Below are 18,504 nucleotides of genomic sequence, written 5' to 3' on the forward strand. Positions count from 1 at the left end.
AAGTATGCAGTTCTGCCCTGACCCACTCCGTTTGCCTGATTGACGCAATGGTTCCGGGTGCAGGCCCATCCCAAAGCTATTAGTGAGTAGGGGCGAATCCTCAGCCTGCGTTTATCCACAGTCCCAGCATCGCCCAAATGTGGCAATAGCCTTACACTGACTGACTTTCAGCTGAGATTCAGGTTTATCCAGTACAGCAAACAGGGATTCTACCCAAATCTCACCCTTCCTGCCAGCGCACAAGCACCCCAGGGTTGGGCAGCCCCACAGCTTGGCATCCTCTGCTTTAAGAAATACCCTTGTGTCCTTTCTAAACACCACTCATCATATATGTTATTGCAAATAAAGTTTTATAGTTATAATTACTTTTCATGGACAACTTGAAGGTCATGATTTTTATGGTATAGTTTTACTACTAAATTAAACTGTTTACATAGCAAATAATTCACTCTACTCTACTCAGTTGGGATCAAGTACAGGTACTGTTTTATTATTACAGAGAAAAGGGAATCATTTAACCATGAAATAAACCCAATAGGGCTGTTCTGCCCCCAATAAGGGGTAATTATATCTTAGTTGGGATCAAGTACAGGTACTGTTTTATTATTACAGAGAAAAGGGAATCATTTAACCATTAAATAAACCCAATAGGATTGTTCTGCCCCCAATAAGGGGTAATTATATCTTAGTTGGGATCAAGTACAGGTACTGTTTTATTATTACAGAGAAAATGGAATCATTTAACCATTAAATAAACCCAATAGGACTGTTCTGCCCCAATAAGGGGTAATTATATCTTAGTTGGGATCAAGTACAGGTACTGTTTTATTATTACAGAGAAAAGGGAATCATTTAACCATTAAATAAACCCAATAGGACTGTTCTGCCCCAATAAGGGGTAATTATATCTTAGTTGGGATCAAGTACAGGTACTGTTTTATTATTATAGAGAAAAGGGAATCATTTAACCATTAAATAAACCCAATAGGGCTGTTCTGCCCCAATAAGGGGTAATTATATCTTAGTTGGGATCAAGTACAGGTACTGTTTTATTATTACAGAGAAAAGGGAATCATTTAACCATTAAATAAACCCAATAGGGCTGTTCTGCCCCCAATAAGGGGTAATTATATCTTAGTTGGGATCAAGTACAGGTACTGTTTTATTATTACAGAGAAAAGGGAATCATTTAACCATTAAATAAACCCAATAGGGCTGTTCTGCCCCAATAAGGGGTAATTATATCTTAGTTGGGATCAAGTACAGGTACTGTTTTATTATTACAGAGAAAAGGGAATCATTTAACCATGAAATAAACCCAATGTGGCTGTTCTGTGAGATGGCCTTTCTGTAATTCGGAACTTTCTGGATAACGGGTTTCCAGATAAGGGATCCTATACCTGTATATATATATATATATATATATATATATATATATATAGAGAGAGTAGCTGTAGAGAGAGTCCGCACTCACAGGTCTTAAGAAAATATAGAGGTTTTATTCAAATCAACATCTAACGTTTCCGCTGCATCCACAGCCTTTCTCAAAGGTCTTTGAGAAAGGCTGTGGATGCAGCCGAAACGTTAGATGTTGATTTGAATAAAACCTCTATATTTTCTTAAGACCTGTGAGTGCGGACTCTCTCTACAGCTACTCCATCTATTATTTTGGGACTGCACCCAGGCTCCCTTGGACCTACTTATACGTGAGTGCCTGTCTTCTTGCAACATACTATATATATATTCATTCAGATTAAGATCATGTTACAGTTTGATACAGCATTATGTGGCTATACAAAAATGCAATTAGAATGCCAGAAGCATACAAGCCGTTGCAGTAAAGTCTATAGGCAAGGTCTCAGGCAGGCAAATAAAATGGCAACTCATATGCAACAACACGGAAGCAATGTTTTATAATCTATACAGTAGTAATTTATGTGGAAAGCATTTGCACCATTTAATGTGGGACATATTCCCCTCGGGGTTAATGCAAAATAGCAAAGATATAAGAAAAATCCTGTTTTTTTCACCCAATAGAGTGCAGGGGTTGCGCTATGCGAGTGATTGGTAGAACAGGCTCTATGGTATAATGCGGCACCTAATTGCTTCATCTTCCCTTCCCTGCAGATGGGACCAACGTGGCCATCGCACAATTAGATTCATTTTAATTGAAATAGTCAAACTTGAAGCTCGGCAGATTCACCTCCAGCTTGAGAGAGTCGCTCGGCAGCTTAAATTAACACTGCCAGTGATACAGGCGCGAAACACTTAAACGTCCTACCTTTTAATTATTCATTAATTGGAAACAGCAAGTCACCGAGTGGGAGAATTAAACTTATCATCAGCCGGCAGAGAGGCCGAGCCCTGTGGGTTTGCTGCTGGGAGGGTGAAATCAGTGACCAGAGACCTACTGCAACAGCAACTGAAGGGGCACAGCGTGGGGTATAAGGATAATACTGCCTTCATACACCTTGATGATGATCCTTATGATATGTATAACTCAGCCTGCAGCCTTGTGCCTTTATATGGGCACAGAACCCCTCAGTGACTGCTAATATCCTTATCATTTACAGTAGGGGGTACATTATCCCTTATAATACATGAGTGATACTCAGAGTTCCCTGTATAACTCAGCCTGCAGCCTTGTGCCTTTATATGGGCACAGAACCCCTCAGTGACTGCTAATATCCTTATCATTTACAGTAGGGGGTACATTATCCCTTATAATACATGAGTGATACTCAGAGTTCCCTGTATAACTCAGCCTGCAGCCTTGTGCCTTTATATGGGCACAGAACCCCTCAGTGACTGCTAATATCCTTATCATTTACAGTAGGGGGTACATTATCCCTTATAATACATGAGTGATACTCAGAATTCCCTGTATAACTCAGCCTGCAGCCTTGTGCCTTTATATGGGCACAGAACCCCTCAGTGACTGCTAATATCCTTATCATTTACAGTAGGGGGTACATTATCCCTTATAATACATGAGTGATACTCAGAGTTCCCTGTATAACTCAGCCTGCAGCCTTGTGCCTTTATATGGGCACAGAACCCCTCAGTGACTGCTAATATCCTTATCATTTACAGTAGGGGGTACATTATCCCTTATAATACATGAGTGATACTCAGCTTTGACCCCTGCTTTCTCCTTATGGCTGTTGCCTGGGGACGATGGATGTTATAGGAGCCATCCAGTTAGACAATTATGTTGCAAGCTTTTCAAGGCATTTAGATTTTAAGCTCCTTAAGCTTTGCCATTGCAGTTATGTTCCTGAATGATACTTATTATGACTGAAGGATGTATGCAGCTCCTTACAGAACAAGGAGTCAGTGAGTTACCTGCAGGGATGGCAAGCAGCTCGGCACAAACTGCACTGTGCTATTTACTTTAAATGCGATAAAAAAGTTAATACAAAAATAAAAATGCAACATTAAAAAGGGTGAAGCTCCTTATTCAAGGTTTGGGAATACTGGGTGTCATCTATGAAAGTGTCAGTTTACTGTATGCCCAGTTTGTAAGTAGGTTTTATTCCCAAGGCAATACATGGTAAATAGATGAAGACAACACTGTTACTGGGGGCACACCAATGCTTCACTAGATATCTAGTTTATAAATATCGGCTAAAGCCTTCTAAATTGCACCTGTGCTATAGAGAATTTAATACATTTACTCCACGGTGGCCAGGAAGATATAGTGCTTTGTCTGTTGTTGGATTAGGCACTAATAATATAGCAGCCCCCACTCATATTTCTTATTCCCCTGATGGCAGGAACTACTGCTGCTGCCAGTGGTCTTACGTTCCCTATAAGATGCCATTATAGCTACCAACTCATATGCATTGAGATTGCTTTGGAGGCAGAAGGAGGCCCCAGAAATGATTGGAAGACCCAAAGAGCACTGGAAAGTGAGGCAGAACGGGGAGGAGGCTACTCTTGACACCCAACATGGTGCCCTGCTTCCCCTAGTTAAACTCCCTAGTCACTGTTATAAGAGAGCATGTGTGTTTGTGGATACACTACAGGACAGCTGGGAATTTCATTGGGTACAAGGAAGCAAATGAAGCAGCAAAATAGAGATAGAAAGGGATATTGCAGCTAGGAGTATAAGTAAGAAAGATAGTATGCGCTTTGGATCCTACGGGAGAAAAGCGCTTTACAAATGTTTGTTGTTGTGGGGTGGGAACCTACAGGGGGATCAATTTGTTGATGAGAACAGGGAAAAAGCAGAAATTTTGAACTCTTATTTTTCATCTGTCTATACATCTGAGGAGCCAGATAATGAAGGCTTCCCTTGTAATATACCCAGTGCTAGTAATTTAGCTACTGACGCGTGGGTCACTCGGGAGGAAATTCAAAAGAGACTTGAACATGTAAAGGTAAACAAAGGTCCAGGACCTTGTAAATTGCAGAAAAACACTCATCAATTTTACATTCACTTGTTTAAAAGGTTTAACTTATCCTTTAATGTGATGTGCATTAAGAATTCAGAGGAGAGTTAATGCCCAACACCAGTGCTAACTGCGCCGGGCACTAACTTGCAATTGGAATAAACTGCCCTGCTCAATGCAGTCAAGCACAATCGAGGATATTTGAGAAGTTCGTCAGCTTAATTAGATGTGTCATTTTGTTAATAGAGATTTTATGAGCCGACACCATTTCCCAGCATTATAAGCAATGGCTCTGAATAGCACCTTTAATTATAAATGGAGCCCGCCCGGCACCCTGTGTAATACAATTGTGCGCTCCCCCGGGACTCTGAAACTGCCGCAAAGGGTAAGGAAAATGACGAGGCAGTGGATAATCCAACACAATAAAGGGTAGATCAGCCGTGAAACATATGATAAAATGGCAATATTTCCCATGTATTTGCCAGTGGAATAGCGGCTGCGGGGCTACTAACACATGTCAGCCAATGAGTCTATAGAAAGGAACAAATGTCCTTGTAATCTGAAGCACAAAGCCATTCTGGGCTTCCAACGGCAATCACACACAGGCAGGAATGATTGGGCCCTGTGTCCATAGTAACAGCTGGGAGTTTTATTCACAGAAATGCTTTAACTCCCTGCGCTCACGCTGGATTTCCTTTACTTAAAGGGGCAGTAGATCCCATATTTTTTTTTAATGAATGTTATATAAGGAAGAAATCTTTCTGGATAGGGGGTTCCTGCATAATAACAGCCACAGCTAAATTATCAGTGAAATGAAATATAGCAATAACAATACTCTAGGGTATTAGGGATGTGCGGGTTGAAAATGTTTTGACTCACACCGACCCTAACCTGCTGCGTCTCAACCCACACTGGCCTGATGCACTGTGTGTAATTACATTCCATACAACTATGGCAGCATAGGGATTCCCCTGTACTAAGCACAATTCAGCAGGAACAGCCCCCTAAGTTTGCTCATAGCCTGTACAGAGAGATCCCATAAAACTATGGCAGCATAGGGATTCCCCTGTACTAAGCACAATTCAGCAGGAACAGCCCCCTAAGTTTGCTCATAGCCTGTACAGAGAGATCCCATAAAACTATGGCAGCATAGGGATTCCCCTGTACTAAGCACAATTCAGCAGGAACAGCCCCCTAAGTTTGCTCATAGCCTGTACAGAGAGATCCCATAAAATTATGGCAGCATAGGGATTCCCCTGTACTAAGCACAATTCAGCAGGAACAGCCCCCTAAGTTTGCTCATAGCCTGTACAGAGAGATACCATAAAACTATGGCACATAGGGATTCCCCTGTACTAAGCACAATTCAGCAGGAACAGCCCCCTAAGTTTGCTCATAGCCTGTACAGAGAGATACCATAAAACTATGGCAGCATAGGGATTCCCCTGTACTAAGCACAATTCAGCAGGAACAGCCCCCTAAGTTTGCTCATAGCCTGTACAGAGAGATCCCATAAAACTATGGCAGCATAGGGATTCCCCTGTACTAAGCACAATTCAGCAGGAACAGCCCCCTAAGTTTGCTCATAGCCTGTACAGAGAGATCCCATAAAACTATGGCAGCATAGGGATTCCCCTGTACTAAGCACAATTCAGCAGGAACAGCCCCCTAAGTTTGCTCATAGCCTGTACAGAGAGATCCCATAAAATTATGGCAGCATAGGGATTCCCCTGTACTAAGCACAATTCAGCAGGAACAGCCCCCTAAGTTTGCTCATAGCCTGTACAGAGAGATACCATAAAACTATGGCACATAGGGATTCCCCTGTACTAAGCACAATTCAGCAGGAACAGCCCCCTAAGTTTGCTCATAGCCTGTACAGAGAGATACCATAAAACTATGGCAGCATAGGGATTCCCCTGTACTAAGCACAATTCAGCAGGAACAGCCCCCTAAGTTTGCTCATAGCCTGTACAGAGAGATACCATAAAACTATGGCACATAGGGATTCCCCTGTACTAAGCACAATTCAGCAGGAACAGCCCCCTAAGTTTGCTCATAGCCTGTACAGAGAGATACCATAAAACTATGGCACATAGGGATTCCCCTGTACTAAGCACAATTCAGCAGGAACAGCCCCCTAAGTTTGCTCATAGCCTGTACAGAGAGATACAGTACCATAAAATCTGGGAGCAACTATGGCCTTCCCATAATTCAGAGCTTTCCAGATAACAGGTTTCCAGAACGGATCCCATACCTGTATATGTATAATTCAATGTCACACATAGGACTTGAGCTATTGCATAATCCAGTCAGTGCAGCTATTAGTATGGGGTCCGGCACTGAGGCCAGTAGCTCTTATCTGCCTGGGAGTCGAGGCTTCAAACACATCCACATCTTTGTGCATCATTAAATTATTCATTAATAACAGTGACAGCAACATAAACTGGGATAAAAATGGACAGATGGAATTAGTAGGCTCATTCCTTAAAGGGGAACTAAATATAAATATAAGGCTGTTCCGAATGCAATGTATTATAGGATGCTCATTAGAGAGCGCGAGATATCCAACGCTGTATGAAGAGGTGACAGTCTTAAATAATGTCACAAAAGGGCATATTTATACGTGACCTGAATCGTGTTCAAATTGGCATATTACACAAGAAATTTCCTTTGTGGGGGGCTGGGTGGTATTATAGACAGTGTATTTATTATGCAGTATGGACATTATCTTTGTACAGGTATGGGATCTGTTATCTGGAAACCCATTATTCAGTAGCTTCATTTTATTCAGATAATTTATTTTTTTAATTTTATTTTTCAAGTACCTGTACTTGATCCCAACTAAGATATAATTACCCCTTATTGGGGGCAGAACAGCCCTATTGGGTTTATTTAATGGTTAAATGATTCCCTTTTCTCTGTAATAATAAAACAGTACCTGTACTTGATCCCAACTAAGATATAATTAACCCTTATTGGGGCAGAACAGCCCTATTGGGTTTATTTAATGGTTAAATGATTCCCTTTTCTCTGTAATAATAAAACAGTACCTGTACTTGATCCCAACTAAGATATAATTACCCCTTATTGGGGGGCAGAACAGCCCTATTGGGTTTATTTAATGGTTAAATGATTCCCTTTTCTCTGTAATAATAAAACAGTACCTGTACTTGATCCCAACTAAGATATAATTACCCCTTATTGGGGGCAGAACAGCCCTATTGGGTTTATTTAATGGTTAAATGATTCCCTTTTCTCTGTAATAATAAAACAGTACCTGTACTTGATCCCAACTAAGATATAATTACCCCTTATTGGGGGCAGAACAGCCCTATTGGGTTTATTTAATGGTTAAATGATTCCCTTTTCTCTGTAATAATAAAACAGTACCTGTACTTGATCCCAACTAAGATATAATTACCCCTTATTGGGGGCAGAACAGCCCTATTGGGTTTATTTAATGGTTAAATGATTCCCTTTTCTCTGTAATAATAAAACAGTATCTGTACTTGATCCCAACTAAGATATAATTAATCCTTATTGGGGGCAGAACAATCCTATTGGGTTTATGATTTTTTTAGTAGAACTAAAATATGGAGATCCAAATTACGTAAAGATCTGTTATTAGGAATATAAGGTCCTGAGCATTCTGGATAACAGATCCTATATTAAAACTAGCTGGTGGAGCTGAGTGCTCTAGATAAAGAAGATCCCAAATCATTTCATCCATATACAGCAAACAACATGGCAATACCTTGCCCAGTAAGGCTTATGCCTCCATTGTGCGATTGCTGGCCAAACCCTGCCGGCACCATTGGTTTCCCAGACTGATTTACAATCAGTAACTGGCAGCACGGTGGGGCCAGAGACCGGCACATGTGCCTAAAACAAATAAGCAGCCGGTGAGCATCAAATTAACAGTTCTCGGATCTTTCTGGTCATGATTTACAAATAGAGTGGCACCTTCGTGCCCAGTAAATCAGAAAAACAGTGTGTATGAAAGTACAGCGTAATTACACAGTGCTCCTTCTTTATACTGCCCACCAGGGAAATTATCATGACAAAATGTGCATGGAAATATAGCAGTTTCAACTGTCAATCTCTGTCGAGCAATCGTTTCCGTATAATCCCAGCACTGACCTGGGTTTTCATGCCGGCAGATCAATGGAGTGCCATAAGGAGCTACGCTCAGCTTGTCTGGGGGTTCTAACCAACCCTCTTAGCAGTACAGATCTGTACCCACAGTGTTGGACAGGAAGAGGTGGGGCCCCAACAGAGGACCTGAGCAAAGGGCCCAAACTTCTGGCTCCCCCCAGCTAAGGGACCGCCATTCCTGCACACCCTGCTTCCAGCCAGCTAAGGGACCACCATTCCTGCACACCCTGCTTCCAGCCAGCTAAGGGACCACCATTCCTGCACACCCTGCTTCCAGCCAGCTAAGGGACCACCATTCCTGCACACCCTGCTTCCAGCCAGCTAAGGGACCACCATTCCTGCACACCCTGCTTCCAGCCAGCTAAGGGACCACCATTCCTGCACACCCTGCTTCCAGCCAGCTAAGGGGCCGCCATTCCTGCACACCCCGATTCCCCTGATGATTACCGCTGCTACCAGCACAGATAATTATCACAGTAGATTATTGCCCAACTCATTCTGGCTGCTCCACACAGCCTGCCCACGGCACAGGGACCCACTGGCCTTCTTTCACAGCTGTGCGATGCTGTCGGTAACACAATATACAGTACAATATTAAATGCGCAATACAAGGCCAGTTAGCAGTTAATACAGTTTCACATTACACGGCAGCATAGAAACCAGTGTATCATAAAATGTTATCTTACTTCTTCTAATGGTTTGATGATTAACACAATTACAAATCTCTGTGGCACACTGAGCATGTGCAGTGCCACTGACACTCCAAAGGTGGCCTAAAAGATCCAAAATGGGGAGCTGATGTGGACGAATTTGAAGGCCTGGATCAATACTGCGTTTAGGTCAGGGGTTGTCCAGTGAGGTCCAGTCATATTCATTTGTAGGTTTAAAGAATAAGTAAACCTTTCTTTTTTAAAATCTCTAAAATTACTCTGTACATCCTCCAGAATAACATACCTTTCTCCCTGCATCCAGATTTATTTTGTTTCTCTATTACAGCCAGTTCAATAACAGTTCTTTTACTGACTTCCTTGTCTAGCATGAAGCTTCTCCCCACTTGCTTTTCAGGCACTTATTCTTCTTCCGTCTATGATGACCTAAAAGAGGTGCCTACTACACATGCCTGGTTGATTTTCATTGGAGCAGAGGAAGTGAACATGCCCAGTAGGCACCTCTTTGAGGTCTTAACACTCAGAGAGAGAAGGAGGGCTCAGAAAGCAAAAGAGGGCAGAGCTTCATGAAAAGAAAGTCAGTAAAAGAGCTGCAGATCAGCAGACAAGGAAGTCAGTAAAAGAGCTGCAGTTCTGCTGACAAGGAAGTCAGTAAAAGAGTTGCTGTTCTGCTGACAAGGAAGTCAGTTAAAGAGCTGCAGTTCAACAGACAAGGAAGTCAGTAAAAGAGCTGCAGTTCAGCAGACAAGGAAGTCAGTTAAAGAGCTGCAGTTCAGCAGACAAGGAAGTCAGTAAAAGAGCTGCAGTTCTGCTGACAAGGAAGTCAGTTAAAGAGCTGCAGTTCAGCAGACAAGGAAGTCAGTAAAAGAGCTGCAGTTCAGCTGACAAGGAAGTCAGTAAAAGAGCTGCAGTTCAACTGCTTGTAACAGAGAAACAAAATAAATCTGCATGCAGGGAGAGAAGTATGCTATTCTGGGGGCTGTACAGAGTAATTTTAGGGGATTTTATAATAAAAAGGCTTACTTGTTTTTTAAATTCTCTGAATTATTATTATTTGAATTATTTTTAAGTAGGAAGGAACAAATCGGACCTGAGTTATAGATTTCCATAAGGTACTCACGTTAGCGGCTTCTCCAGTCGACTCCTTGGGGATCCAATCACCTCTCCGAGTGTGCAAAATGCCTGTCCCAGGAAATCCTAAAGAACAGCAGAGACATTTGGTTACTATTGTTTGTCATTATTTCTTATTAGGTCTTTGGCTTCCCTGTCTTGGAAGGCTAGGCTCGCCCTATGGAGTATATTTATTTACATTCACTTTCCCACATCCCCTGTTAATTTGAGTTCTCGTTTAACTAGAGTACAAAAAACAATTCCTGTTAAGAAGAAAAAATAATTATATGTTAATTCTATAGCCAGGGCCACAGTTGCTACACAGTCACCCAAAGGTCCATGCCTAGGGTGGCAGGTCTAAAGAAAGGGACCATTGGGTGCCCCAGGGCACTGCTGGACACTTCCAGTGGCAGAGCTGAGAGAGATTATATTGCACCAATCGGTGAGGGTTGTGGGTGTTTGGAGGGTTAACAACCCCCAAGTCTGTCCATAAATTTCTGAAAGGGATATCATAGTACCACTTATACTATCAGTATAGATAGAGTATAGATAGAGTTTATATTCCTGTACTTAGACTATATAGAGTATAGTGGCCCATAAAGCCTATATCCAAAGCAAAGCCCATATTAATTCACAATGCCCATATTAATTCACAATGCCCATCTTTATACACAATGCCCATATTTATACACAATGCCAATATTAATACACAATGCCCATCTTTATACACAATGCCCATATTTATACACAATGCCCATATTTATACACAATGCCCATATTTATACACAATGCCGATATTAATACACAATGCCCATATTAATACACAATGCCCATATTAATTCACAATGCCCATATTAATACACAATGCCCATATTAATACACAATGCCCATATTAATACACAATGCCCATATTAATACACAATGCCCATATTAATACACAATGCCCATATTTATACACAATGCCCATATTAATACACAATGCCCATATTAATACACAATGCCCATATTTATACATAATGCCCATATTAATACACAATGCCCATCTTTATACACAATGCCCATATTAATACACAATGCCCATATTTATACACAATGCCCATATTTATACATAATGCCCATATTAATACACAATGCCCATATTTATACACAATGCCCATGTTAATACGCAATGCCCATATTTATACACAATATTGTAAAGAACAGAAATATTACCAAGCCAGCACCGATTTGTACTTGTTCGTATTTGGTTATTTTTACTTTTAGTCATGAATAAATAACCCTAGAAATGCTCAAAATGCTCATTTAAAAACTCTTCTAAAAACCCTTTTATTAAGCCTCTTGTACCAAGGGAATAGCTGCCTTCTGCACATTTAACCACAGGTGACTCCATTTTTGCCCGTGAGTGTCAGCGGAAATGGGTATCACAGCGCTGGGTAATTGTAGACTTCAACAACTATTAGCTGCCCACAATTTGAAGGATGAAAGAGTAGAAATATTAGAGAAAAATAAAAATATATTTTATTTCCATTTAGTGAATATCTCACAGCTCCGGGCACAAACAAGTGCAGAGGCCATCGTGTGTGTGACGGAAGCAAATGGTTAACACGGGGTATTTGGAGGAGATGGGAAGGTCACTCTTGTTCTGAGTAATTGGGATATTTTGTCTGATTGCTATAAAATGGTTTCTTATATTGTACTCGAGGAAAAACCTATAATTTTACTGCAATTCTTGTTTCTGCCATTTGCCCTTTTTAGGAGCGCAGGTATGGGATCTATTATCTCTTATATACAAGCCGGAAGCCTAAATTACGCCAATGCCTATTCCCATTGTGTCCCATTTAGACAAATAAGTCTTCAGTTGCTGTTTTACTTTTTATCTATAATATGATACAACTAGACTGGCATAAACCTACTCTCAGTGGTATAACAATACGCCAGCATGCCCCCCGCAAAAAATCTTTGGAGGTGCCCACCGTGCACAATCTTTCCCTGGTCATAGAAGAAGCAGATCTAATACAGAGGCATCAACCTCTCCAGATGCTAAAGACAAGTAAAGGAAAGATCGCTGGGGGTGCAAGTACTAGGGCTCTCTCCAGTGCTTCTGGTTGCTTACTTCTTCCCCTCCAGCTGCCGCTCCTCATCTTCCAAAAACGCTCCAGCTGGGGTGCTTTTCTTTAAAAATGTAGATATTGTCCCACTCACAGATATTGTACTGCAAATAAGTGTAGTGCTGAGCACCCAGATCGGTGCCCTTTTGTAGGAAAAGCAGAGCTACTAGAATGACTGGGGGTACCTAACAAATTGGCACCCCACTGATTCTATCTTCCCTTGGCCTTTAGACTGCTTGATATATGTCCTAGGCAGTCGTTTTTAGATGTTTTTCGTTTTAAAATTCAAGATTTGGTACAGGCCCACCTGGCAGGTTCCAGTAATTTGGACACAGTGTTTTACCAGCCATAGTTTTCTCCCCAAATCTCATTCTGATTAACCTTTAAACTGGGCATGACCATTGACCCTGTTAATTCAGCACGCTGCCTTGGGGTCATCTTTAACCAGTCCCTCTCCTTCTCTAACCATATTAATAACGCTGCCAAAACCTGCCGCTTTTTCCTCCGCAACATTGCCAAGATACACCCCTTTCTTTCGCAAGTAACAACTAAGAAACTAATCCATGCCCTTATCCTTTCCCTCTTAGATTACTGCAATCTCCTCGTAGCTTACAAAATCCTTCTGCTAACATTCAAAGCCCTTCACTGCTCTGCTCCTCACTACATTTCTTCACTGGTCACTCTGCACGTTCCTGGTCGTCTCCTCCGCTCCTCTCAGAGCCTCCGTCTTCTTACACCATCCACACCCATTGGGCTTTCTCGTCTTAAACCTTTCTATCTCGCTGCTCCTTCCCTCTGGAACTCTATCCCTGAATCCCTTCGTAGGGAACACTCATCCACTCTCTTTAAGATAAAGCTCAGCTGTTACATTCTGGAGAACTAAAACATTATTTTGCCCAGTCCTGCGCTTAAGGGCAAATGCCCATACCTGGTGCCTCTTACCTTCCAATTCGTGCCTGTATGTTACCCAACCACTTAGATTGTAAGCTCTACGGGGCAGGGACCTCCTTCCTACTGTGTCTCATACCACATGGCACTTACTCCCTGTGTATTTATACTTTTATCTTTATTTATTGTATTTATTATAACACTTGTCCTCCCTGTGTGTAATTGTGTATATTGTACAGCGCTGCGTATCCTTGTGGCGCTTTATAAATAAAGTTATACATACATACATCTATAGGGAAAAACTGTCCTTCTCCCTACATTTCACCCTAAATGGCCTCACTCTGGCCTTCCCCGAAGCCATAGCTCTGCACCAGCTCCCGGAGGGCTGCCTGACAGTTGGGGAAGCACTGCCTTGAGGCACAGTGTTCCACATAACCTAGATTCCAAGCATTCTATATAAAATACCCAATATCTGTAATATATTTTGCTAATGGTACAAAATGCATATTGTGATCATACACAATATAAGGCGAAGGGCGAAGAGAGACGGGGAGATTAGTCGCCACAATTTTTATGAAAACTAGTAGTGGCAACTAATAACCCAATGGTGGCGCCTCTGTTCTCAAACCAGCAAGTTGCTGCATGCAAAGGTACCCGCTCTGGTACAAGTCGCAGTTACTCTATCGGTGCCGATCATGTGGTGTGACTAGATTTTAAAATCTCGGTGATTAATTATTTTTATTTTGCCCCTTTTGGATACATTATATATAAAACAGGACATAAGTAAGCTGGGTATCCTATTATAAGCCATCATTATAGCCATGATGATACCAGATTAGGGTTGCCACCTGGTTTTGACCCAGACAGCCCAGTTTTCAGAAGGGCTGTCCGGTCCAAAACTTCCTGCCCAGTTTTCCAAATTAGAAAAACCAGACAGGACTCACAGTGATTGTCCAATTGGTGATCACCATGTCATAACCCTGTGACGTTACCTTCCCAACCCATGATATCGGTGACCAGCCCTCTCCTCCCCTTGTGATATCACCACCCACTCCTTACCTGGAGACAGATTTTGGCACAAGTGGGAACCCTATACTGGATCAAATATGCAACTGGTTTTAAAGCAGTGAAGCAGCATCCCTATAGGCCAGGGATCCCAACCTTTCTTACTCGTGAGCCACAGTCAAATGTAAAAAGACTTGGAGAGCAACACAAGCACCATAAAAGTTCATGGAGGAGCCAAATAAGGGCTGTGATTGGCTATTAGGGGCCTCTATGCACCCTATCAGCTTACAGGGGCTTTATTTGGTAGGAAATCTTGTTTTTATTCAACCAAAACTTGCCACCAAGTCAGGAATTCAAAAATAACTCCCTGGTTTGGGGGCACTGGGAGCAACACCCAAGGGGTTGGGGAGCAGCATGTTGCCCCCGAGCCACTGGTTGGGGATCACTGGTATAGGCATATAGGACAGTGGTAGAGGGACAAAAGGGTTACCCTTCCCCACAGTCCAGACCAGGCCTCCGAGGGTGCACTATAGAGTCTGACTTAAGGGCTCACTCTTACAACAATTAGATGTAGAGAGTGCTAAATGCTGATGGGAATTATTCTTGGCTGGGACCTTCTAAAACTGAGTGATCCTCTGGTACTAGAAACCAACCTTAGATCTAGGTAAGATCCCTTGGTGGGAGGGCATACAGTGACCCCTACAGGAATTCCTTGTCCACCCTGAGGTCTTCAGATCAGAGAAACATGGCAATAAAGCAAGTTATATACAGGTAGGTACCAGTTTTCAGACTGTATATGCTGGCCAGATGATCCTGCCCGGTGTTTATGCACCATTGATATAGCTTGGTCCCGTGGGCCGATCAGTTGGATACCACTGACAAGATGGTGGTTGGAAATTATGCCCTAAACCCAATTCAACCTTCAATTATGGGTAACTGTCATGAATGTAAATGATAATATACTGTGGGTGACAGCAAAATAAATTAACATTTCTATGACCTCATTTTATTTTCGGATGCGAGAATCTTTTTAAATTAGGAAAACCAGCTGTCCCTTGTTTTGGAAGCTCTGTTATGAACTGGAGCCAGATGAAGAAAACTCCCTTATTTAAATAACAAGCAGTCGCTTGAGAACAATTAGCTTTACCATGAGCAAACTCTGTCAGGGTAGACGAGCCATAAATAGAAACCCGAAAATTACAGCGAATGCAAATAAATAAAAAAAAAACGCTCCGGCTGTGATGTTTCTAAAGATCTTGATTTACACGGAATCAGTCAGTCGATTTATATCTCTCGGCGATGAACAATTCATTTGTGGAATCAGAAAATAGCCCATCAGGCTGCCGCTGGGGCCCCTGAGGTTCGGCCTCCTGGGATTCGGGTCGTCCTGCGGTTTTAGATGAATAGTTGCGGCTTATGATTTCAAATTAGGAATCAACTCTCGGGGGAGGCAGCTCGCTAATTGTTTTGCAAATAAAAGGGAGGTGCGTTTATAGAATTTTAGAAAACGTTATGTTATTTAACTGTGAAATAACTGCAAAATGAGAAGCCTCAATTGCCTCTCTCAGTGGCCAATCTATCACCTCGCTGGCTCGCCAATTTATTAGCACTCATATAGGCTCAAATCATGTAAAGGGATAATAATACAAGATTTTTTACTGTAAATAAGCGACACCATCCAAATCAGCTAGCCATTTATTGCTTTTTTATAATCTACCATTAAAGGACATGTAAACCCTCCACAAATACATTGAATCAGTAAACAGCCTGAAATCTTTAAACACCTGCCACTCTGGCTGTTAAAAGGTTAATATTAAGGCTGCAGCATCCCCTTAATCACATAGGATTGCTTCTCCTTCTCTGACCCACTCAGTCCCTCCCTTAGGAAAAGACTTTGGCTCTTGGCTACTGAGCATGCTCAGTTCTTCTCAACTTATGTTACTAAACACACCCTCCAGTCTAGCAGCCAATGAAGAGTTAACATTGCTGGTTTCCATAGAAACTCTGCTCTAGCTGTCTGCTCCTATTTTTTCTTCTAACCCCCTCGCTTGAGCTCAGCTTAACCATTATAGTATTCAATCTAAGCAGGAGTTTATATCAAAGTACGTTCTGCCTGTGTAAGCCTGCATTCTTCATTGCTGTTTGTAGATGTAGATGTAAATGTAAATGTTACTGATGAAGAGGGAAAAATGTCCGCTGGGTGAAAGCTGCTATTTGTTTTAGGAATATATGATTGTGCTGGCTAATGAGGGGGTATATGCAGTTCAAATGATGCTGTCTGGGTGGGGGAGATGCCTAGCTCAGTGTTTTTCAACCTTTTTTGGGCAAAGGCACACTTGTTTCATGAAAAAAATCACGAGGCACACCACCATTAGAAAATGTTAAAAAATTTAACTCTGTGCCCAGCAGCAGTGCCCCCCTAGTACATTGGTGCCAAGAGCAGTGCCCCCCTAGTACACTGGTGCCAAGAGCAGTGCCCCCCTAGTACATTGGTGCCCAGCAGCAGTGCCCCCCTAGTACATTGGTGCCAAGAGCAGTGCCCCCCTAGTACATTGGTGCCCAGCAGCAGTGCCCCCCGGTACATTGGTGCCAAGAGCCAGCCCCCCTAGTACATTGGTGCCCAGCAGCAGTGCCCCCATAAGTCAGTGTGCCCCGTGGCCCCCCCTATTAATTGGTGCCCAGCAGCATTTTACTTCTGCTCTTCGGCGGCTTCAGCAGCATCTTCCCCTCACGCGCGCCGCCTCTGCACTTCTGCCTACACGCGACCGCACACAGGCCCTTTTATAACGTTGCGCCCCGTGCGTACTGACGTCACCCGTACACACGGGGCGCAACCAATGACAGGGCCCGGATTTTATTAAAGGCCCGAGCTACTAAGAAAAACTGTAGCATCGCCGGGCCCCCTTTGAAAGTAAAAATTGGGGCCCTGCCTACGGCACACCAGGCGGAACAGCGGTTGAAAAACGCTGGCCTAGCTAATACAAATGGTAGAATAATGTAGGGTTTACATGTCTTTTAAGCTAAAACTGGGGGCTTTCCAACTGTCTGAAAAGCATCCATGATCCCTTTCCATGGCTCCTATAGTAGAAAAAGAAACTGTGGACAGAACTGGTTTGTTACCAACAGGGAGTTTATTTGTCCAAATATGGAGTAGCCTCAGTCTCCCTGGTTGCCCTGTTTAGCTCAAGAAATAACAAATGCCATAGATTAAAACAATAGGCTAAAAGAATATTCAGCACAAGCCCTATTCATTGCATTGACATTGAACAGGGGTTATACTGCATTAAGGTCACAACATGACTGGAAGTCTATTATGGCAGGGGTATGCAGAATAGAGTGGCCTAGCTGCTGTGTTTACGGATAAGCAAGGCCACTATAGTATATAAGTATAATATAATATAGTATAGTATAGTATATAAGTATAGTATAGTATATAACTATAGTATAATATATAGGTATAGTATAGTAAATAAGTATAGTATAGTATATAAGTAAAGTATAATATATAGGTATAGTATAGTATATAAGTATAATATAGTATATAAGTATAGTATAAGTATAATATATATAAGTATAGTATAACATATAATATAGTATAGTATATAAGTATAGTATATAAGTATAGTATAAGTATAATATATATACAGTAAGTGTAGTATAATATATAATATAGTATAGTATAAAAGTATAGTATAGTATATACAGTAATATAGTATAATATAATATATAAGTATATACAACTTTCTTTCTGGATATACTAAATCAAAGCACTTAAAAAATGCTAGTTTGCCTTTAAGAGGAATGGTTCTGTGAAGGTATGTTGGCAATGGAACAAGTTAAACTCTTATCCAATCAATATTCTGACTATTTAGTAGCCAAGGAAGATGTTCTTGGCCTCCTCAAATGTCCCCCTGACCTCCCCTCTAATCCTCGTCTCAGCTTGAGAAATGCTGCTGCCACACACTGCTGGGTGATTAAGGCCTGAGGCTAACGGCACACGTGGCAAAAAATAGAAAATAATATATAATTCTAGGGGCTCTTAGTTGAGGCGGACATCTTCCCACGTGTACATGTCCATTTAGCTCATTTCCTTATGCTGTCTGCTTGGAATTGTTGGTAAATCCAGTCAGCTACTGATCAGTTCTGTAACCCCCACCGGGCAGAGCAGACTCC

General features: G+C 41.9%; 1 protein-coding gene across 1 annotated transcript in view; it reads right to left on the reverse strand.

Moving 5' to 3' along the window:
* cpne5 (copine V) overlaps window positions 1-18,504 on the reverse strand; it is a 177,751-nt gene that overhangs the window by 91,688 nt on the left and 67,559 nt on the right. Inside the window, 1 exon segment of the mRNA NM_001102940.1 lies at window positions 10,341-10,417. Coding sequence (NP_001096410.1) covers window positions 10,341-10,417 — 77 coding nt within the window.

The sequence above is a fragment of the Xenopus tropicalis genome, chromosome 4 (genome assembly GCF_000004195.4).
Source record: "Xenopus tropicalis strain Nigerian chromosome 4, UCB_Xtro_10.0, whole genome shotgun sequence".
Classification (NCBI taxonomy): domain Eukaryota; kingdom Metazoa; phylum Chordata; class Amphibia; order Anura; family Pipidae; genus Xenopus; species Xenopus tropicalis.